Source organism: Rhineura floridana, chromosome 7 (assembly GCF_030035675.1).
Source record: "Rhineura floridana isolate rRhiFlo1 chromosome 7, rRhiFlo1.hap2, whole genome shotgun sequence".
Classification (NCBI taxonomy): Eukaryota; Metazoa; Chordata; class Lepidosauria; order Squamata; family Rhineuridae; genus Rhineura; species Rhineura floridana.
Window position 1 is genome coordinate 21119218 of NC_084486.1, and position 23993 is coordinate 21143210.

At 41.4% G+C, this 23993-nt stretch overlaps 1 protein-coding gene and 3 non-coding genes across 4 annotated transcripts; all 4 read left to right on the forward strand.

The window, feature by feature from the left end:
* On the forward strand, positions 1 to 23328 carry TIMM23B (translocase of inner mitochondrial membrane 23 homolog B). The gene is made up of 7 exons (XM_061635010.1): positions 1 to 357; positions 2385 to 2443; positions 10115 to 10208; positions 12009 to 12093; positions 15813 to 15871; positions 17368 to 17478; positions 22869 to 23328. Exons 1-7 carry the CDS (start codon positions 249 to 251, stop codon positions 22982 to 22984), a joined length of 633 nt encoding a protein of 210 aa, XP_061490994.1. The 5' UTR covers positions 1 to 248; the 3' UTR covers positions 22985 to 23328.
* LOC133389882 (small nucleolar RNA SNORA74) lies at positions 7873 to 8076 on the forward strand. Its single transcript, XR_009764189.1, has one exon. It is a non-coding gene; the product is annotated as a small nucleolar RNA SNORA74 (small nucleolar RNA).
* On the forward strand, positions 10779 to 10974 carry LOC133389884 (small nucleolar RNA SNORA74). The gene has a single exon (XR_009764191.1). It is a non-coding gene; the product is annotated as a small nucleolar RNA SNORA74 (small nucleolar RNA).
* LOC133389883 (small nucleolar RNA SNORA74) lies at positions 13845 to 14047 on the forward strand. Its single transcript, XR_009764190.1, has one exon. It is a non-coding gene; the product is annotated as a small nucleolar RNA SNORA74 (small nucleolar RNA).
* Positions 23329 to 23993: the final 665 nt, after the last annotated feature.

Genomic DNA, 23993 nt, shown 5'->3' on the forward strand with positions numbered 1-23993 from the left:
AGAAGCCCAAAGCGGAAGCGTTCAATCTTATAGTGGCGCACGTGGGTGAGGTAGATCTCGCTGCTTTACGGCAGCTCCGGCCTTGATGTGGAAGAGGTCGTTAGCTGTTCTTTTCCGCTCTGGCGGCGAGGCAGGGAAGAGCGAACCGTGAGCTCTGCGCATTTGTGGCGGGGAGGAAAAAAACGACACAGGAGCCGGTCTGAGGAGGGAAGAGAGCAGTTGAAGCCTCCCTGTAGAGGTTGGCCTCCATGGAGGGGAGCGCCGGGAACTCGAAGGGCTCCGGGCTTGGAGGCTTCTTCGGCGCTGGAGGCGTAGGCGGGCCTGGTTACTCCCACGCGGACCTGGCCGGGGTTCCTTGTGAGTATTGTGCTGGGAGCTCCTTTTTCTTTCTTTCTACGGGCTTATTTTATATATGTATTTATACACTCGTTATGAGATGTTCTAGAACAAGTAATAGGCAAATAAAAGCAACGGAATCTTACAATACAGTCAAATAAGACACTAAAAATCAATAGTTAAGAACATAAGAAGAGCCTGCTGCATCAGGCCAGTGGCCCATCTAGTCCAGCATCCTGTTCTCACAGAGGCCAACCAGGTGCCCGTGGAAAACCCGCAAGCAGGACCCGAGTGCAAGAACACTCCTCCTGAGGCTTCCGGCAACTGGTTTTCAGAAGCGTGCTACCTCTGACTAGGGTGGCAGCCATCATGGCTAGTAGCCATTGATAGCCCTGTCCTCCATGGATTTGGCTAATCTTCTTTTAAAGCCATCCAAGCTGGTGGCCATTACTGCATCTTGAGGCAGCATAGAATTGTAAACTGGCATGAAAGCACAAGAGACTGAAATTATTTCAGTGTTTGTGGCCTGTATGCGTTTTCCTCTTTCCCTATGCGGTTTTGTTCCTGTAAAATGAAGAGGAAGGGATGGATTGCAGGTAGGCAGGATTGAGGGAGTTTAATCTATAGAACGTGGTGAAGAAGGTAAAGCGGCTGTCGCATGAGGATACTGGTGTGGTGACTTTTCCAGGCGTGTTTTCAAGGTCATGTTACTCAATAGTTTGGCCTTCTTGTCTTGTAAGCGTCAACTTTTTTTTTTCACCGTACATGATGCTGAACGTGGCCTTTGCTTTAGATTTGGGTTTGTTGCACCAACTTTGAAACCTGTATTGGCCAAAGTGATTGCTTCTATTACAAATTCCTCTATTCAGAAACAGTGCTCCAGTAAACATACATAGCGCAAAGGATACTGATTTTAAGCCTTAGATATGTGAATGGTCAGAACAACTTTGAGAGGTTCAACTAAAATGTATTGGCCTCTTCCAGATTTTTCTGTATGTGACTGGAGTTTCTACTGTGTTCTGAGTAGAGAGTCACATGACGCTAGTTCTACATTACCACACAGTAGAAGGGTGCAGTGTCATATGTGATGTGATGAAACTTTCCTCCCTAAGAACTGCCAATTAGCCTGAAATTCCAGCACCTGCTTTTCTCTCCTCTCATCCCTGCACACTACAGTACATAAATCTTGTATGAGAAGGCTGTTTTTATGGTTACAGTGCTAAAGAAGAAAGACTTAATTTGAATCCTGTATTTGCTGAGGTTTGGAACGTGACCCCCAAATAATGCCTGTGAGCATAGAGAAGACCCATAGTTCAGTGGCAGAACATCTGCTTCCCATGCAGAAGGTTCCAGGTTCAATCTGAGCCCTGCATCTCCAGATAGAGCCAAGAACATTCCCTGTCTGAAACCAGAGAGAGCGGCTGATGGTCAGTGCAGTCAGTAGTGAATTAGATGGGACAAATGGTCTGGTGCAGTATAAGGCAGCTTCCTATGTGCGGTATCGGTCCTGTGTCATTAAGAGCCAGTTTTGTACTATTGATCTGAAGAATTTACATTCTCAGGCATAGTTGTTAGGTGACCCAGGTAGCTATCTTTTAGGGGGCTGTCCAGTGTTGTTGAATTAACTTGGCTCATATGGTGGACATGGGACACCTGGTGAATATCCTTATATTGAGTAAGAATTGCTTGACAAACATAGCCTAATTCGCCTTAACTTAGCAACACCTCATGGGCTCCTGGAGAGGAGGTTGCAGCCATTTTGCTCTTTTTCAGTCCTTGTTTTGGCATGTTGTCTGAACCAGGGCTCATGATTAAGCTGTCTCCTCACTAACAACAGAAAAACACTCGTTTTTTCTGTGAGAGCTCATGCAGTCTTGTGCCAGCCAAGCCATAACGTATATATGAAAGGTGACAGTTGTGTTTGATATTTTGTTTGATAAATAGTTTGATATTTCATGTTTTTCTATGTTAGCCCTTTACTGTCTTACTCACTTTCATACCTAGTATCTGTGAAATTTATCTTTTGCTTTATAACTTTTTCTTTGCAGTGACTGGAATGAACCCTTTGTCTCCATATTTAAATGTAGATCCCAGATATCTTATACAGGTGAGATGTACATGTTTGTTCAAATTGTATTCACATACAGTTGCAATTGTTTGTTTTATAAATTTTTGTAACCGTTGCAAATATATATGTAAGTAAGATCCCCAGCAGTGGCAGGAGAGGTGCAGTAGCCGGAAATTCTGCAGAGCAAACTTTTGCCATCTATTACTGCTCTGCCTTTACTGCTGCCTTCTTTGTAAGGACAAGAGAGCCCTCAGCTATCTCTGGAGGAAGACCTACTCCCCTACTGATTTGCAGCAACTGGTTTCAAAGCCAGGCCTCCTGGGTGGGGGAAGGGTGGGAAATTCCCGAAACAACATAACTACCTTGTGTTGGGGAGGGGGCTGTTTATGGTTCATTTTTATTTGTTTTTATCTGCTGGAGGGTGGGTGAGGAATACTTTTTTTTTTTTTGGCAGCCAGCAGCTGTTAATAGTCTATCATGTGTCTGGGCGAGCGAATTCTGCACTGCTCTGGGGCAGCAGAGGGGAGCCCAGTTTCAGTGGTCTTGAGTAGGAGGAGACATGGCATTGGATCAAGGGTGAGCAGATGAGCCAGCTGAGGGGAACTCGATCCAGACGGCTGAAGTCTGGACCATGGCACAGACAGTTACAGCCTATGCTGTGTTCTGACCCTTTTTCCAGCCAATTGTTCGATGGGCTGTCCAATATGGGGTCCTGCAGGGGTCTGTTCTGTCCTCCATGTTGTTTAACATCTACATGGAACTGCTGAATATGGGGTTTTGGAGTGTGTTGTCTCAATATGCTGAGGACACAGCTCTATTTCATCTTCTGCAGGTGAGGCAGTGGATGTGCTGAATCAGTGCTTGATTCCAATAATGGATTGGATGAGGGCCAGTAACCTGAAGCTTAATCCAGACACGGCTGAGATGCTGTTGATGGGTGGTTCCTCTGACTGGTTGAATGGTGTGGGCCTGCTCTGGATGGGATCACACTCCCTCTGAAGGAGCAGGTTCATAGTTAAGGGGTTCTCCTGGATCTACCGCTCTCACTTGAGGCACAGGTGGCCTCAGTGGCATGGAGTGTCTTCCATCAGCTTAGGCTGGTGGCCCAGTTGCGATCCTATCTGGACAGGGATAACCTGGCTACAGTAATCTATGTCTGGTAACCTCAAGGTTGGATTATTTACGTGGGGCTGCCTTTGAAAACGGTACAGAAGCTTCAGTTAGTGCAGAATGCAGATTCTCGATTGTTGACAGGTTCATGGCGAAAAGAGCATATAACACCTATCCTCTTCCAATTACATTGGTTGCCTGTATGCTTTGGAGCCCAATTCAAAGTGCTGGTTTTGACCTATAAAGCTCTTTACAGCTCAGGTCCCCTATATCTTCTAGAATGCCTCTCCCGATATAAACCTACCTGGACCCTTAGATCCTCTGATCTTCCTTCTCCAGGTCCCACTTCTGAGGGAGGCTCGGAGGGTGGTGACAGGGCCTTTTCAGTTGTGGCTCCCCATCTGTGGAATATGGACCCTAGTGAGGTGTGCTGGTGCCTTCATTGACATCTTCCCAGTAAAAATGTACCTTTTCTTCCAGGCATTTGCTAGATTGAGATGTTTTGTTTTAACATGCTGCCAAACCTTCCTGTGGCTGTGTGGGGGTATTATTGCTATTGTTTTGTTGCTGTTTATTGTTATGTTTTATAGTGTGTTTTATTTATTTTTGTTTGAACATTGTGTGAGTCGCTTGGAGTACCCTAAAGTATCCAGCAACTAATAAATCTAATCAATAATAATAATAGGCAGTATAATAGATGATAATAGACATTGGCCTGGTTAGCACATAATACTAAACCTAACCATAACTTAGCCTCAAAATAATACAAAAACATCTAGCAAACTGTGGAATAACAATTATGAATAGCAGCAACAATCAGGTCTCCCTCCAAATATGCTTGTGATGGTGGCTATTGTCTTCATGCTCTGCTTGTGAGCTTCCAGGAAATATCTGGCCAACCGCTGTTGGAAATATATATATATTGCTAAAAGGAAGGCAGAATTGTGAAGAAATAATAAGTGTGTTTTACATGTCTGGTATTGGGATAATCTGGTGGCAACAAGTATCTGGGAATAGGTAAAAACAAAGCCAGTATCAGGCATGACTGGACCTTGGGCACCAACCTCCCCCGGGCCTGCAGTGTCATACTCCACAACACCCCCTCCTGGTGCAGGCAGCACAGGGCTTAAATAGGCCTGCCAACCCCACCTACCTTCCATGTCAGTGCGGTAGCGTGGACACCTATGCATGCCTGCCATCACCCAAGATGGCGGCAGAGGTATCAACCCCTTAGGAGCACCCCGCCACCATCTTGGGTGATGGCAGGCAGGCATGCACAGCATGCAGACTGATAGTGGCAGGTAGGTGGGGTGGGCTTATTTAAGTCTGTATGGGGGCAATTGCCTGGGAGTTCCTGCTCTGCAATCCGTGGCTGCAGGTGCTGGGCCTGGGTAAAAAATGCAGGCAAGTGGGTGAATAATGATGGTCTGCTGAATTATTCTCAAGGCTGTCCTGAAACTAAGTAAGCCAAGCAAACTTGTATACATAACTCTCTTACGATGCATCAGTTTCTTCACAATATGGGCTATACTATTGTCTCACCCCATTTAAAAGTGTATTGCTTCCTGTTTCTTGGGTCTTGGACAATAGTCTTTAAAGTGTTATGGAAAGGAGGGTTTAAATGTAACAAATAACCAAAAATTAATGAAATGCCTGAAGACAGCTCACACATTAGCTTCATAATGAGATATCCACATGTGCAGCTCTTTTCCCCAACCCCCACTCCACTGTACCAGCCCCTAGAATCATAGAATAGAATCATAGAGTTGGAAGGGACCTTGTAGGCCTTCGAGTCCAACCCCCTGCTCACAGCAGGAAATCCACAGCTAGAGCATCTCCCGCAGATAGCTGTCCAGCCTCTGCTTGAAGACATCCAGCGAAGGGGATCCCACCACCGCCCTAGGCAGTCGGTTCCATTGCCGAACTGCCCTTACTGTCAAGAAGTTCCTTCTAATGTCCAATCTGAATCTACGCTCCTGCAACTTAAAACCATTAGACCTAGTCCTACCCTCTGGGGCAGCAGTGAACAAATCTGTACCCTCCTCTATGTGACAGCCCTTCAGGTACTTAAAGAGTGCAATCATGTCACCCCTCAGCCTTCTCTTCACCAGACTGAACATGCCAAGTTCCTTCAACCTTTCCTCATAAGACTTGTTCTCCGTACCGGCTATCATCCTCATCGCCCTCTTCTGAACCCGCTCTAACTTGTCTATAATCTTTCTTAAAATGAGGCGCCCAGAACTGAACGCAGTATTCCAGATGAGGCCTGACCAATGCAGAATATAGTGGGACTATTACTTCCCTCGACCTGGAAACTATAGCTCTGTTTATGCATCCCAAAACCGCATTTGCCTTTTTTGCCGCAGCATCACACTGCTGGGTCATGTTCAACTTGCGATCCACTACAATTCCAAGGTCCTTCTCACACGCACTACTGCTAAGCCGGGTATTTCCCATCCTGTACCCATGCATTTTGTTTTTGTGGCCTAAATGCAGAATCCTGCATTTGTCTTTATTGAATGTCATTTTATTAATTTCAGCCCAATTTTCTAGTCTATCCAGGTCCCTTTGGATTTTATTCCTGTCTTCCATTGTGTTAGCTATCCCTCCCAGTTTCGTATCATCCGCAAACTTCATAAGGCTTCCCTCCACTCCATCATCTAAGTCATTGATAAAAATGTTGAAGAGTATAGGCCCCAGGACAGAACCCTGTGGCACTCCACTCGAGACCTCCTTCCAGTCTGAAGCAGAGCCACCGACGACCACTCTTTGAGTACGGTTTTCCAACCAGTTGTGAATCCACCTGACAGTATTTCCATGTAGTCTGCATTTGACTAGTTTGCTAATCAAAAGGTCGTGGGGGACTTTGTCAAACGCCTTGCTGAAATCTAGATAGATGACATCTACAGCATTTCCACCATCTACTAAGCTAGTGACCCGATCAAAAAAAGAGATGAGATTAGTTTGACAGGATTTTTTCTTGACAAACCCATGCTGGCTCCTTCTAATCACAGCATTGTCATCTAGATAGTTGCCAATGGACTCTTTTATTATCCGTTCTAATATCTTTCCCGGTATTGAAGTCAGACTGACCGGCCTGTAATTCCCCGGATCTTCTTTTTTACCCTTTTTAAAGAGCGGGACGACGTTTGCCCGTCTCCAATCCTCCGGCACCTCTCCCGTTCTCCATGATTTCTCAAAGATGATGGCAAGAGGTTCTGAGAGTACATCCGCAAGTTCCTTCAATACTCTGGGATGCAGTTCATCAGGCCCTGGAGATTTGAACTCATTTAGGTTAACTAGGTATTTCCTGACTATCTCTTATCAATCTTGAACTGCAATCCTGACCCCTTACTGAGATTGCTACCGATGCAAGGTTGCACACTGTTCCCTTTTTGGGAGAAAACGGAGGCAAAATAGGCATTGAGCAGTTCTGCTTTTTCCTCGTTATCTGTCAACATTTTGCCATCCTCATTGAGCAGCTGTCCCACCATTTCCTTGGTCTTTCTCTTGCTTCGAACATATCTGAAAAACCCCTTTTTGTTGTTCCTTGCTTCCCTCGCCAGCCTCAGCTCATTCTGGGTTTTAGCTTTCCTTACGCTATTCCTGCAAGCCCGAGCCACTCGTCGGTACTCTTCCTTGGTGATGCGTCCTTCCTTCCATTCTTTATACATGCTCTTTTTTACTTTTACCTCCTCCACCAGTCTTCCGTGTAGCCACATTGGATTTTTCCGATGTCTTCCATTTTTCTTCCTCTTTGGAATTGTTTGCGATTGCGCTTTTTGTAATACGTTCTTCATGAACTCCCACGCTTCTTGGGCTCCTTTTTTCTTTAGTCTATCTAGCCACGGGATCCTACCCATCATTTCCCTGAGCTTGCTAAAATCGGCTTTCCTGAAATCCAAGGTCCATGTTTGACTATATTCTTCTTTGGCTTTCCCCAGAATCCCGAATTCCAGCATTACGTGGTCACTTTCCCCCAAGGTACCGACCACTTTAATTCCCGTGACCAATTCGTCCGTGTTAGTTAAGATCAGGTCCAGGATTGCCGATCCCCTTGTTCCTTCTTCTACTTTTTGAAAGAGGAAATTATCAGCAAGGCCCATCAGGAATTTGTGTAAGGAGCTCCCTGTTCCCAGAGGTCAAACTTGCAAAGTCTGCTTAAGAGCACCTACAGTGTTCAGTTAGTGCTTGTGCATAAAGATCTACTGCCACATACAGTTCCAGCTTCTAACAGCTTTCAACCACAGCCTCTAGTTCTATAGGCTAGCACAGGCAGAAACTGTCTTATTATGCATCTAAGTGTGAACTGTCCCTAATCTGGAAACTGATGAGTCTGAGTTATTTTGTTTCTCACCTCCAGCGGTGGTCAGCTGTCTGTGTCAGTACCATGTCTGTGACAGTGTTACACTGCTGGGAGATAAAGGTACTGTCTGTTTTAGCTGTCTGTCAGTACCTCTGTTCTGGGGGCAACTGACACCAGTGTGGGACAGTACTGTGCTTCTTCGAGAGTGTGCTGAGCAGTTGATATCCTGTTCAGTCCTAGTTTTGAAGCATACAGATGATCAGCATGCATGATTAAGTTTCTGTGATATGACTTGTAAAATACCAACGGTAGTTTGTTCTGCATTTTGCAGTTTATAGACTATTGCCATAGGGTATAAATTTTATAAATGTTCGTAAAAGACAAAATGTGTACATCTGAATACTTAAACTCTGTTGATAGCTTATTGTAATACTGTGTTAAGTGCTGTGCTGAATTCCTCTCGATTCTCATTTGATTTGGAATATGTTTGTGAAATAACATTTTACATATATTTAACATGTATTATTCACTTACTAGCCTCGCTAACTAATCTTTCATTTGAGCACTTCATGAATTCAAAAATCATGAGGGGAAGGGTCATAGCTCAGGGTAGAGCAATCTGCTTTGCATGCAGAAGGTCCCAGGTTCAGTCCCCAGCATCTCCAGTTGAGCTGGGAAAGAACTCTGCCAGAAATCCTGGAGAGCCCATGTAGACAGTACTGAGCTAGATGGACCAATAGTCTGACTCAATATAAGGCAGGTTCTTATGTTTATTTTTATTTATTTAACAACATTTATATACTGTTTGATTGTAAAAACCTCTAAGCGGTTTAAAAAAGACATTTAAATTATCAATAAAACAGTTTGAAAACTTTAAGAAAACACAATTAAAAGAACAACAAACTAAAAAGATTTAAACACATCACCATCTATGTGTCTGGATAGGCTTGCCTAAACAAAAAACTTCTTTTAAGGGAGGCGGGGAAAGGAATGCAGTGTAGGTGCCTGCCTGATGTTAATAGGCAGGGAGTTTGAAAGAGTAGGTGCTGCCACACTGAAAGAACAATCCCTTAGTAAATGCAGAATGGGCATTATGTGGTACTTGTAGCAGGGCCAGTTCCACAAATCAAAGTGCTCGAGTGGGCGCTTATGGGAGGTCCTGCAAGTAAACTGGTCCCAAGCTGTTAAGGGCTTTATATACCAGTAGTAACACCCTCCATGGCGCAGAGAGGTAAGCGGCGGTAAAGCAGCCGAAGCTCTGCTCATGGCCGGAGTTCGATTCCAATGGAAGGAAGAAGTCGAATCTCCGGTAAAAGGGGTCGAGGTCCACTCAGCCTTCCATCCATCCATGGTCAGTAAAATGAGTACCCGGCATATGCTGGGGGGTAAAGAAAAGCCAGGGAAGGAACTGGCAATCCCACCCAGTATATACGGTCTGCCTAATAAACGTCGCAAGACGTCACCCTAAGTGTCGGAAACGACTCGCACTATAAGTGCAGGGACACCTTTACCTTTAGTAACACCATGAACTTGGATCAGTAACGAATTGGTAGCTTGTGCAGAGGTGTTATATGCTGCCAGGGTCTCACTCCTGTCAGCAATCTGGCTGCAGCATTCTGCCCTAATTCTAGTTTCCAGGGCAAGGGAAGCGCCACACAGAATACTTTGCAGTGATCTAGTCTTGAAGTCAGCAATGCCTGAACTACTGTGGCTGAGCTCTGCCAGTCCAGGAATGGTCGTATTTGTCTCACTAGGTGCAGCTGATAAAAGATGCTTCTAGCCACTGAGACTACCCGGGCCTCCAGTAACAGAGCTGGGTCCAGAAGCACCCCTAGACTTTATACCTACTCCTTCAGGGGAAGTGCAACTCCTTCCACGGCAGGCAATTGACCAATTTCTGGGCTAGGAGGAGCCGAGATAGCTACTTACTTTTCTCCTTACTTTTAGTTGCATTTTGTGAAATAAAAAACATAAATGTCAACGTAGGGTTGTATGCAGAGTAGACTAAGCAGATTGTTCAATTAGCGCAAGGAATACCTTGCACACTGGAACAATATCAGTCTCTCCTTCCCCTGCATGCCCCCTGAATCACCTTTGGGTTTTCCCCCAACCCTCCAGAGCTGATTTGGAGATGGCATGGGACAAGCATGGGTGAGGAAAAGAGCAGAACATACTGTTGCCCTAGTGCTAATCCTTGTACTAGTGACTATAATCAAATTAATGTGTCATATCTATTTTTATAAAGCAAATGAGTTTTTTCAGACAAATTTAAACAAAGGATATTTCTGTTTCAGGACACAGATGAGTTCATTTTACCCACTGGAGCTAGCAAAACCAGGGGCAGGTTTGAACTGGCATTCTTTACAATTGGAGGATGCTGCATAACAGGTAAGGGGTCACTTTCAATTTATATCATGATGTTGGACTTGTGTTTTTAAATGGGTAGAATTTATGCGTGTGTGTGAGAGAGATTAATATGGAAAAATAATAAGCCAATTCTTCAATGAGAAACCGGAAACGGGTGTAAGGGAGTGACATACCTTATAGCTAAAACAAGCAACAGAAACATGAATGTACTGTACAAGCAAATTCTAAAGAGATAATGGGTTAGTCTTTTGTAGCAAAAACAATAGTCCTATGGCATCACAAAACAGAAGTCTTGTGACACCACGAAAGTCCACAAAAGCTTATTCCATAATGAGTTTCACTGTTGTCATGATGCATTGATTTCCAGGCCATGTGATCTTGCCTTGTTGTGTTGGTGGTATTTTCTGTTCTGGAAGCTTTGGGAAGTTCATTATTTTTATAATGTCACTCCCAAAACTTAATGGACTTTGAAGGCTTTCCTGGGTATGATAATTAAACTGTAATTTAATTGGGCCTTGATTGCCAAGAATCATCAGTAAAGCATTTGAGTGAAAGTTTGGGTTGTTTGAGACTATTGTTTATTCCTTAAATTTCAGCAGTAGTCAGCTGTCTATATGAGTACCATACCTGACGGTGTTACACTGCAGGGAAATAAGTGTACTGTCTAATCTGTCCGTCTGTCACCATTCTGGAGGCATTTGGTAGCAGTGTGGGGCAGTACTGTGCTTCTCTGAGAGTATGCTGAGCAGTTAACATTCTGCTCAGCACTAGAATAGCAGGATATACACATCAATAGTCTATAAACATCCTTTAAAGGACTTTAAACACATCCTTAACATCTGTGGTATAACATGTGTGGCTTAATTTCTATTTTTTTAAAAAGGGGGCAACCATGTTTTCCTTGGTCATCTTCAGTGGTATTTTGCCGTTTTATACCTTATGAAACGTGCTGTTGGGGATTTCATGCATAGACTACAATTTTTTACTAATCTGCTACTATATGGTGTTTAGTTATTTTTCCTAGCCCTCTACTACATCTTCTAGCCACTGATTAAAATATAATATCTTATTCACTCCGACCCCAAGGTAGAGAATATGTGATAGTGCTGTGGGATGTAATGGCATGAGAGCAGAAAATACAGAGCAAGGAAGGATTGGGCAAGTGCTTGGCACCTCCTTTCATACAGACCACACTATCTTGCTAGCTGGTAAGTGGGGCAGCCTGATGGGATCATGTGTCGCCGGTCCTGAAAGTGCTGCACTGGATGCCAGTGAACTGTTGGGCCCAATTCCAGGTGTTAGTACTAGCATATAAAGCCCATCTTGGACCCTACAATGAGCAGGCAAGGCCTTCTTGGTGCTGCTACTGGGGGCTTCCAGGCTGGCGTTGACTCATTACAGAGCCTTTTCAATAGTGGCTCCCTGTTTTGGAATACCCTCCCCAGTGGGGTATGTCTGTCTCTGTCACTGTTGACTTTCCGAAGGAATTTGAAAGCATTCCTGTTTACCCAGGCATTTGATGGATGATGGAGATCACCGGATGAAAGAATATTTTTTAACTGTAATTGTGTTTTTAGAATGCTTTTCTTTTCATTGTTAAATTGTTTTGTTGATATGTTTGCCACCCTGGGCTCCTTCGGGAGGGAGGACAGGATATAAATTCAAATAACAATAAAAATATCATCTGCTTCAGTAGATGCATAAGTTTATTACAGTGTATATTTCTGTAGACTGCATGTTTAATTGATTTGTTTTAATTCTTACTGGAATATTTTTCGGTTCTCATTTCCTGTAGTTAATCCTGATGTCCTGTCTTAATAGGAGCTGCATTTGGTGCACTAAATGGCCTGCGGCTGAGTTTGAAGGAGACACAAAGCATGGCTTGGTCAAAACCTAGAAACGTACAGTAAGTACATAATACGACTGCTCATTTTCATTTCATTTTTAGAAGAATGCATAACTCATTGGTTGTACAGCATTCCAGAGATGCTTATTTGCTTGCTTCCCTTGAATTCTGACTTGCTGTATATACCAGTGTGAGATACCCTTAACCTGGTCTATAGTGTGGTCAGAATAAAAACCATACTTCTGTGCAAATCTTAACTTCACACAATAAAGGATGTTATGGGAGTTAAGGCACAAATCTTAGGAGTTGTAATACTGATCTGTGCTGAGAAGTCCTGAGTTAGGATGACCTTCCTATATGATGATGAATAAAATATTTTTCTTTCATTTAAAAAAAATGAAGTAGGAAGAGATTTCGTTTCTTGGGAGACACTCCTTGACCTTCCTTCTTCCCACCCCCCTGCAAAATTGAGATGCAAATCTTGGCCAATACATACATGCACATATTCTCTTGATTTCTATAAGCTTATCTTTCAAATGAGATATCTTGTTCTTTCTGAGAGATCTTGGCCAAAAATCAGTTATGCTAGAAATAGAACATTCAAATTCATTACTTGATACCAATTTATAAAAAAAGACATTAGTTTGGTATATTGAATCATTTGTTATGTGGAAAGATGGCAAACATTGGATCCTTTAAACCACCAGATGGCAGTAAACTCATATTAATACTGTACTGGACCTTCAGGAAGACATTTGAAAGTCACTTTTCTCAGCCACTCCATTCCATTCTTCTCAGTTGCAAGTATAGATATGCTCTACAAAATGTGGCTCACATGTACCCCTCTCATTTGTTAAGCTGTCTGAAAGTAAAACCATAACAATATCTAAGATTTATATAAAATCCTTTAATTGGCTACGAGTTGGAATTCTTCACTAACATTTTCTAGAACAATTGGGGGTGGGAAGAAACTGTTAACGTCTTGATGTGTGATTCCAGATTAAACACATACCTTTAAAAAATAATAATATCAAAACACTGTTGAATGGGTTTAGGAAAAATGGCAGGTACATCCTACATCGTAGGGAATTCTCCATGTTCTAAATTGGAACAATCCCACTGGTTCTCTCTGTCATAGTCTATAAGAAACTTCCCTTTTCTCCTGGGTTGGGCCCAGTCCTCAACAACTCCCTTCTGGCTCTCCCTGATTCAGTAGCTCTGTAGAACTGCTGCTACTGTTGCCCTCCCTTCTGTTGTGTCTATATTGGACACAGATTTGACTCAACAGCTGCATGTCATCTTTCTTCCATTTCTCCCTGTACTATATCAAAATTTACTGCTCAGACATAATAACTCCAAATTCTGTGTCAGTACTGTGGATGAAATAATGACACATTTGCATGCATAATGTTGTTAACGTTACCTGAATAATTATCAATTAAAGTATATTTTCTTTGGCATTCCACCTCCTTGGCCCAAAAATAAGGCTTTGGGGGTGTCTTCAGGGTCCAATAATATATGGCATTTACTACTATGAGATGATACTGATACATTAGCTTTATAGCAAAGAATTCTGAATGTATTGGGTTGGATTCAAGCAACCGTAATCGGAAGGAAAATAGCCACTAGTGCTGTTCAGCAAATGCTTGTGTAAGTACTAACAGATAGACAGGTCTGTGATAGGTGAATTCTGTAGCAGATTTAATTTCACTTTTCTTACTCGCAGGAGGTGTAAAACATTCTGTGAGCAGAAGACATCTTCCATGGCCTGAATGGCACTTTGGGCTCTATCCCATTGTTTGTCCCAAAGTTCCAGTGGTAGTCAGCTGTCTGTGTCAGTACCATGTCTGTGACAGTGTTACACTGCTGGGAGATTAAAGTGCTGTCTGCTTTTACCTGTCTGTCACTGTCTCTGTTCTGGGGACAGCTGACACCAGTGTGGGGCAGTACTGTGCTTCTCTGAGTGTGCTGAACAGTTAACATCCTGCCCAGCGCTAATCTGGAAGCATACACACTTGTTCAATTTCTATGGGAGAGTATATGTGACTTATTTCTTTGTTTTTATAAAGTTTATGAGAAATTATGCACTAATTAAAATATGTAAAATTTAACATTTTTTACATACGTAACAGTGTTCTAGGGATAGAACGAAAATATTAATAATAATGCTGGGCTCAAGTTATTTAACTATGTTACTAACTTCAACTGTACAGGACATCTTGGTATAACTCCTTCTAACGACAAATTTAGTTGTTGAGTGCTGTCAAGGCTATAGCCCAACTGGGGCCAATAAAACAGGAGTACTCCACACTGCAATGTGACCAAATTTGTTTAGTTGTGTTTACATTTTTCTAGAAAAAATGTTAATCTAGAATCGACTCGGTTAATATGGCTGCATTTGGTGAATGTGCTTTTTTCATTTATTTAAAAATCGGCATTGCTTTTCCATTTAGAGAGGAGGTTGATGAATAAATTCTAATTTGTGGTTTGTCTTGGAGGGAAGAACTGTCCATCTTCAGCAGACTTCCTAACCTCCTCTAAGCTTACTATTTAGTTCCAGCCATATTGGGTGAGGGAGGAAATCAGATTCTTTAGGGTCAGTGTTACATTTTAGGAGCTACCTATGCACAGAAATATTCATTTCTAGGTAGCAGTTGGGCTCTTCAGAATTTTCAGCCCTGATCTCAGGTTTAGCCAAATAGGAGGTTTTTTGGAGTCATGTTCTAACGAGTGTCAACTTCTTTCGGTATATAGAAATAAGAAATGTCTGTATAAACATTTCTCTTCTGGCTAGTTCACATTTAGTTTACGTTCCATGAATTTCTTCAGAAACTTTGATTATTCAGGGTAACTAACAAGACATGAATGATGAAGTTATGCTTCATAGCCCCAATTCAGAGAGTGGAACAGAAGGCCTTAGTGTTCTTCACGCCACAAGACGAAGCACCAGTAGTGGTTGACGGAGCAGTGCAGGCAGGGCGGTGTACGGCTCACTGGCTTCCCAACTGGGGAGTGTGGTGCAGATGAGATGAAAGAAGTACCCAAGCAGCTCTGCCTCCGTGCTGACCCCCACTGCACCCCCTCCCTTTCAGTAACCAGCAGCAATTCTTGGCATTGGGAAACCAAGTGAGCAACATTCTGCTGAACACTGCTGCAAAACACTTCTAAAATTGAGGGACTTCCAAAGGCTTTTTAAAGTGGGGAGAGATAAAAATCCCTTTGTCCACACATCAACTAATGCTTTGGATCCCAACCCACATCTTACGCATTTGCTTTCTCCACAATCTGGAACATGCTGAATATGTTGGCCTACAGAAAAATCTATGGTTCTATGTCTTTAAAAGAAAGTAAGTGTTAAATCTTTTAGCTAGCATGCTTGTGGAATTAAAAAAAAAACATTTTATGTAGTACTGAGCCCATAACTTGCCCTTGGGTTACATAAAAGTTCTGATGAGCTTTGACATGTGCCACCTGCATTTCTTAAAGCAGAGGGGATCTGTTCAAAAACTTAAATGAATTTAACCGACCCTTTCAAATCTAGCTCTTACATAGTAAAACTTGTATTTCTAGTATGCTAGAGATCAAAGGTTTTTGGGACAAGTATTGTTTAAGCATCCCCTTTTACACTATTGTCTTATCAAACATATGGAACAAATTCTATAATGGAAGATATTAGCTGAAAAGGCTCAATTGTGTATGGTTCCACTTAGACTTACAAAATAATACGCCATATTATAACTAGTACACATCAATCTAACCCTTTCATTACTTATTTGTAGGATTTTAAATATGGTGACAAGGCATGGGGCATTATGGGGCAATACTCTTGGATCTCTAGGTAAGTAAGCTTGTCTTGTAAATGAAATCTACATGAAAATGTCAGTATCATCTTGAGTAACTCAGTTTAATTTCTCAGAAAATCTGGAAGTCTACAAAAATTAGGATGGAAGTTCTGTTAAGCATTCTGGCTTCAGTTTTGGGAACCTTTAGCACCGCATTGCAAAACACAGGATGACTTTCTAGGGATGCTTGCCTCTTTTTAAAGGATATCAAGGTGTCTGAAAATTTTCTATTTGTCACTGAAAACTAGCATCTTCAAGGTTTTTTCGTCTGTCAGCAGAGAAATCATAGATGATGGGAAATTGTGACTTGGGCTCAAAGGTGCCTAAGTTCAAGATTCCACTGTTGCAAGTGATACATTAACAGATGCCTCACAGCTGTGTTTGTTTTCTTGAGTAATATTTCCTTGTTTGTCCTAGTCCTTTACCCTGACCTGTCTTTAGTGACAAGTCTGCAACTCCTGTAGAATTCAATGCAGTTCTGTGAAGAACATCTTTTTCATAGTGGGGGTCATACTGAAACTCAAGATGAGGGGAGTGTGACTCCGCTTCCTCATGGAAAGAGAAATTGAACTGCCATAGTTAGTTTCTAGTATGAGATTAGAAATGGTTTTATAGCATGTTTAAGTCACATTTTTGGAATAATGTTAAAGCATGTTTTTAAAAAGTTATAATGGGCACTATAACCATGCTAAACTATTTCAACATTTGTGGTTTTTCTGTTCAGTATTTCTAAAGAGTGCAGGTTTGTTCATTTGGAATTGTTGCTAACCAGCCTTGTACAGTACAGCAGAATAATGCTGATGATGCTCATTAAACGTGGCTATAATTGATTCACATTTGCCATGCATTTTGTACTTGTGTCCAACCATTCAGCTGATTTAATTAAAACAACCCCAAGGATCACTAATCACAAGGCACCTTTCCCTTAAGAAACCTCAGTGTAGTTGTGTTCCCTGTCATTGGACCTACATATTCTGCCATTTTCTGAAATTGCAGGGATGATTTTTTGCATTTCTGATTAACTTCACTCTCATTTCATCATCCTGCTTGAAAGCATTGGCATCCAGTTTCTTAACTAAACCAAGCCCCTCTCTGACATTCATGAGCTGCTCCTGATGAGCTCTGTGACTCTTGTTTTACTGTGGTCAGCTGAATTTTTCCCTAGCCCTATCAATTGACTTGAGTCCTAAAATAAATTATGTTCACAGAAGATTTCTGCCCCCCTCTCTCTGCTGCAGCCACCTGCGCACACAAGCCCTGAAAAGCCCCCCTGGAAAGTCAGGGGACCCTCCTGAACAATGTGGAATTAGGGCTGTTGTGGGGAGGAGATACGGGGAAACTTTCCTTCATTGAACTTAAGTCAACTTGCTTAAAATTCAAGCCCAATTTTGGGCAGGTTCCTCAAACATGATGATACTGAGATCAGAATCTTACTGGATTGCTTAATGTTGTTTGCATGTGTGTTTTACCGGCAACTTGAATTCGATTCCAGCACTGCTGTATAGCGCATTTGGAGTTATCATAGAAAAAACACGAGGTGCAGAAGATGATCTGAACACAGTTGCTGCTGGGACCATGACAGGCATGCTGTATAAAAGCACAAGTATGTTGGTAGAATTATGTTTATTAATCTTTATTTTGAATTCAGGAGTTGGGTCAGAAGTATGCTAATCAGTTCTTTAAGTACTTAATGTCTTCACCTTTTCTGTAGTATAGGAACAGCAGGTTATTGAGGTACTTTAGCTATACAGTGTATACTGCTCTGACAAATACATTGGCAATGAAAATGACACCAGAATGTAGTCATAAAACTCCAGAATAGTTCTCTGGCTCTGCACAATTGAGTCAAATACTGTATCTACATTCTGTCCTTTCAGAAGTGAAGCTGGAATAAATTGAACAAAATGCAGAATAATAACTTTCATCTTAATTATTAACTTGCACACAGAGGTAAGATAATTGTTTTGAAAGTTAGCCAACAGTTGTTCATACTGAAACAGTTGGACTAGTGCTAAATAGACCTCCTAAGAGTTTAGCCTAATGGTACTGTGTGTAAGATGATTCAAGGCTATAATGGGAAAATATCACTGATAAAGGGCATTTGAAGCAAAAAAGGTATCTGACGCTAACATCATTCTCCTAGAAACCTAGGAAGGATTGCACAGGTTTAGGTTATATCCTCAGAAGCCAATGCCAAGATTTCTCCAGAAGTCTCAAACAGAAACAAAACTGTTGAGAGAATGTTGTGCAGATCAGCTTTATATTAATGTATACATGAAAGTCATAAGAGTTAGCAGAGGATAAGAAGCTGGGGCATGTTTATACACAGATTTTAACACTCTGAAGACAATAAATGGGAAACCAATATATAAATTGTAGAACAGACTCCTTTAAGTATGCCCATCTTTTTATACAAGCTAGATTTATTTACCTGAACTTCTACCTAGTACAGCTGTAATAGATCACTCTCCAGACCTATCCTAGTCAGACATTATCATAAGCAATAAAGCTATTTGCTCTTTTTCAAGATTAGTTAACTTTCAGGCCTTCTCTTGATGATTTATTTAACTTGCCCTCACAATGACACATGCGACTGCAATTCTGACAGCAAGTCTTATCCAAGCAAAGTGCAATTAGATGAAATATTACTGTAGTATCTAGAAACTAATTGGAATTAGTGCTACATTAGCAATGTGCTATAAAATGTGCAAATGATCTATCACATTTTTTGAGTGTCAAAAGTGCATGGATTTGTAGAAAGGAGAAAAGGTATTCAAACATTGGTTCATGCTTACTTAAACGTTTGCCACTGCAAAGTTTCTCTGCTGCTCTGTCACCTCTCTTGTTAGGCACTTTACCAGTTTAAAAATTAACTTTTGTTTAATGTTGAAAATGTCTTAGGAAAGATGTGAAATATAACTTGGCCTGAAAATTCATGGATCGATCGTGTTATGCAACAGATTGTGTGCAGGTTAAATGCACAATGGATTGAATATCATTCAAAGTACCTGTTATGAAATGTTCTGTCTTCAACTCTGGATGCATTATAAAATTAATATTGCTGAACTATGCTGTGACACATGCCTACTCATGGCATCACAATTGGCTTGTAGAACTTAGGATATTTTAATAAGCCTCTGACAGGGAACTTATTGAGAATGCTACTATGTTAGAACCTGTATCTCTGTCTTCAAGTTTCCTGTAGGATGTAGGAAAATGAATCCCATCCCAAAATGAGGGAACTTTTAATTTAGATTCAAGAAAGTCCTTAAATTGCACAAACTGAAATGGTCCAAAGAAACTAGACAGGCAAAACCCATGGAAATATCCTCTGTAGTGTCCAAGTCAGACTTAATGCAAACAGTTTTATCCATTAGGTGGTTAACAGACTGGTCACAGTGGACTACCAAGGGTTTCTCTGGCTCTTTTTGTGGACCTGCAGAGCAACAGGCCCTTGGCCACTTGGGAAGAACTCTGCAGGATCATACTGCACAGATGCAGCAATGGTGTTGGTGAAGCATCCTTTCTTCGGTACCATCACCATCACAGAATTGGCTCTAAGATGAATCTAGCCCATGTTAGGTCAAATTCACCACTGTCACTGTAGTCATTGTCCCTGACATTCGTCACTCACAACTTCTTGGAAAACCAGGAAACAGAATGGACTACTGAGCAGGAGAGGGCATCTAGGATTATCTCAACCAACTTGGCCATTTCTCTGTACAGAGATTGACCAGATCCAAGGGACACAGCAGCCAAACACATAGAAAAACCTCTAGAGTCATTCTAATACATGAACTTCAAGAAGGTTGGACTAACAGCACATGAAAAGTGTTAACTGTGGGTGGCCATGGTAAAAATCTGCATACTTCAGAATTTGATAGTGTAGCTAAGAGATTCATACGAGTGATAGAAGCTGTTTTTGTAGAAAGCTTTGTTTCTGGCATTAGAAACTGTCAGTGATAAAACCATATCTTTACCATATTAGCACACTTGTATTTCTAACACATTTCATATTCTATGTTAATTCTAATGTTGTAGGAAGTTTTTGCTTCTCCAATTAGAAATTGCTGCTTGCTTCCTTCAGTCTGTTGTACAAATTAAACTCCCAGTTAGAGATGGTATCAGGATTTGGAAGGTGTGTGTGTGTTACAACAGAGCGGCCCTCATCTTCGTCTTCCCCCTTCCCAAAATATTAAACTGGAAGACACTGACATCTCTGTTTCCCAGGTAGCAGTGGGTTCTTCTGACCATGCTCGGATCCAGATTTAAAGTTTGAGACTTCTGCAGTTTGCAGAAGCCTACCAACCAGCCCTCCCTGCTGCCTGCCTCCTTGCTGGGATAAAATTTAGAAAAGGGGGTGAGCACCAGCAGCAAGGATTAGACTTTGTGCTTCTGAGCTTCCCTGTAAATACTTAAAGCTTTCTCTGAGAATTTTCCAAAACAACTTGGAAAAGACAAGGTAATTTTGAGGGAAGCCAGTAAGAATTCAACCATCACTACTTAGAAGATAAAGATTTGAACTAGTACATGCAATGTGTTATGACTCTACTTATTTAGTTGGAGGAGTTAGGTGGAATATTGGTGACCTTAATTTGGGTATATGCAGACCAAATGGAAACAAGTAACAGCACAGGAATTAAATGAGTTGTGTCTTACAGAGGTACATGCAAACTCCTAGGCCTTGGGAGTTGTTGCCCTGCACAGTTCTTTCTTTTAGAAAGGGAGGGTCTTGTTGGACACCTCTGGAGTTTTCGTCAGACTTGAAACTGGGGGAGCTGTGCTGTCTTGCTTCTCCATGACCTGGAATTATGAGACATGCAGTAGCGAAAGTGATTGTTTCTGCATATTTCATCTGTTGAAATAGTTAACTGTACTTGTGTTGAAAATCACCTAGTTTTTATCTTTACAGAGATGCTTGGACCTCAGTTTCATTCACACAGACTGAGTCCCACCATTGTTAGGGTACTCTCCTGATAGATTAAACTAAAATATCCTAAACCTGTAGAATGCCCTGTTCACTGGAGAAATCTGAAACAGCACTTATACATTGGAGGGTTGAACTATGCAACAAAATCTATCAAGAAAAAGCACCCAGCAGTAGTTTGTATGCCACCCACACCTGTATGGAATTCTGGGGTTTGTGACTTTTATTTTTTAAACAATTTCCTGTTTTGCAGAGAAAGCCACCCAGAGGCAGTCAGGAACATACCTCTGTTAAAGTGACAGAATAGAACCTGCACTGGATAGACCTTACTAGTTGCCAGGCTCTCTGAAGGTCTACTGTCAAATACTTCAGCCTGCCACTAAGTCATTTTTGGACATTCTCATATCTCAGTGTGTGTGTGTGTTCAAGAGAGATAATGAAAGCCACTTGTTTTGTGGGACTCACTGAAGTCAAATTGCTATCCAAGGCTAGCAGAATTGTGACTTCAGAGGAGGAGGAGTATATTAGCCTATCGCTTAGTGAACAGAACTGAAATGGGCAAGAGAATCCTAAACCCTGCCAGAGGCAGCATTCTCAAAAACTCACCCAGCTGGCTTATGCCAAACTTTCCTGTTTTTAACTATACCTTAATGTGAATATTTTCAGGCAGCAAAGGTGAACACTGCCAAATCCAAGTGCAAACCATATTTCATATATGAGACTTGCCCGTACATTGATGCTTAGTTCTGGTGTCCTCCTTTGGGATCTTCCCTAGTTGTGTATTGGACAACAGTACTGCAGCGCAAAACAAAGGGGATTTGATGCAAAGCTTTTCTGCCTTACATGGTGGCTGCCGCCCTGTGATAACTTGTCTTTTCCCAACTGCCCTTCACTCACAGTTTTACTGTTAATTTATATTTTTCTGAGCAGTACGTTATCAGAAAAGTTGGAGGGCTGATTTCCAGTCCTACATTCAGATAGACTCACTCCACATGAACAAGTTCTTCTGACATGCAACACCAAATTAAGCCCCGATTGTGCTAGCTTCCCCACCCGCATCCTACTTAAAAATGATTTAGACTGCAGAAGTGTCAAATGTTCTACTTAGTTGCTATTTCATGAACTGCTTTTATCTTCATTATATAGACTATTGTGACGAAAAATACCTGTCACGTAGCCCATTGATGACTATAAATATAGGTAAATTCTTTCCTCCACCACCACCTTACTCCTTAGTGTTTTGCATTTATCAGTGCAGCCTTGTGGCTTGCCTGCAAGCTGCTTTTATTCTAGGGTGATGGAAATTTTATTTTTATAAAATTTATATACAGCTTGATTTGTAAACTGCTTAGGTTTTTTACAAAGACATTAAAATTATTGCTAAAATAATAGCCATATGTGCTCCTAGTGTGAATGCAATAAATTAGTGACTTGTAGAATTAGCCATACCTATATAAAGGGGTTTCTACTGCTATAAAACTAATTTTACAATGGACAGTAAGTAAGTATAATTTCCAGTGGGTTAGACCCGTTAGTCTGTTGCAGCAAAACAATCCAGTGTCTTGTGGCATCATAAAGCCCCAACAAATGTATAAGTCCATAAAAGCACCTTCATGCTATAATAAATGTGTTACTTTTAAGGTGCCACAATACCTTATTGTTTATAATATTCATAATTATTCTGAAAGGGTATTAATATTGTAAGTAGTGCTGAAGGTTTCCTGTCTGGGCATGGAAGCTGAATTGTTCAAGTACTACCCTTTTCTTCAAACCTAGCTTGACAGGATTGAGATTTTAGGAAAACAGATCGTGAATTTAAGCAATATTTTTCTTGCCCTTGCAAAAGGAGGCTGACTATATATGAACCACTATTTCAAGATGTTCCCGTTGAGTTATATCAGTATTTGCCAAAGCAATAATACAGTTATGATCAGTCTCTGGTAGTGTGTGTTTTATTCATACAAATGTTCCAATAGGGCAAAGCCCATATGACTAACCATTGGACATTTATTGCCTGATTTTTTTCTTTTGGCTTGACCTTCATTTACCATTTTATTCTCCATTAGGTGGACTACGTGGGATAGCAAGAGGTGGCATTGCAGGACTCACGCTCACCAGTCTCTATGCTCTTTATAACAACTGGGAACACATGAAGGGCTCAGTGCTGAGGCAGTCACTCTGAGCAGCATTTAGAACTGAGTATCCACACGTGTAGTACATGGAGACTTGAATCTCTTCAATACAGAATGGAACAGAATAAAAACAAGGACTAGAAAAACTTCACTGTGACAAGGTTATAAAGACTGGTCTATCCTTCCAGCTGACAGATGGCAACATGCTATATTGTATGTGAGGGTGTGATGAAGTTGTCAGCTGAAGGTCTTGTATCTACAGCATGTTCACTTACGCCTGGGCTAGTGATTTTGCTTCACATAACCCAAGTTAATTATCTGTGCTATGTACCTATACTATTGATTCATTTGTGTCAATAAAGTTTATCCCTACAGCTACAATAAGGGTCACTTCTTTAAAGCTTCTGTCTAGTAATTGCTGCTACACTTGTGTTTCTTGTGAAGGTGATTGTGGCCTCAAGTAGAGCACAAAGGGCCAAGCACATGTGTTTTGTTTAGCTGAAGACTCCCAACCAGTTGCTTTAACTATCTTGTGAATGCTGCTTAAAATGATTATATTATGCCTGCATTTTATGATCTGCTCTGTGGTATTCTGTCCATAAAAAGGTGCAAGTAGGGCTTGGTGATGTGTGAACTCAGTTCTCAGTACTGGGAACAGGATTCAACCTTCTGATTTAAATGTCGGTGTTACAGTATCTCCTGTACAGAAGGCGTAGCCCTATCCTAGAAACATTGAGACAAGTCCCATTACTTAGAACCCGCTGAGTGTGAGTAAAGTTTAACAAGAGGTCTCTAGGCATTTGTAATAAATGTGTCCAAGTCTGCAGCTGAAAGCAGACAACTCCAACAGGTGTGTAATGAAGTCATTAAGAATGAATAAAAACACTTCCGATTGCTGAAGCTTTCGCCCAACAAATAAATACAGTAACTGTTTTACTGATAGGGACTACTCTAACTTTTTAGGACAGACAACTCCTGCATGCAGTACTGCCACTGAAACTGAACTCTGCTTGAGCTGTCATTTTCTAGTATAAACACAAACCATATGTAAATATTATT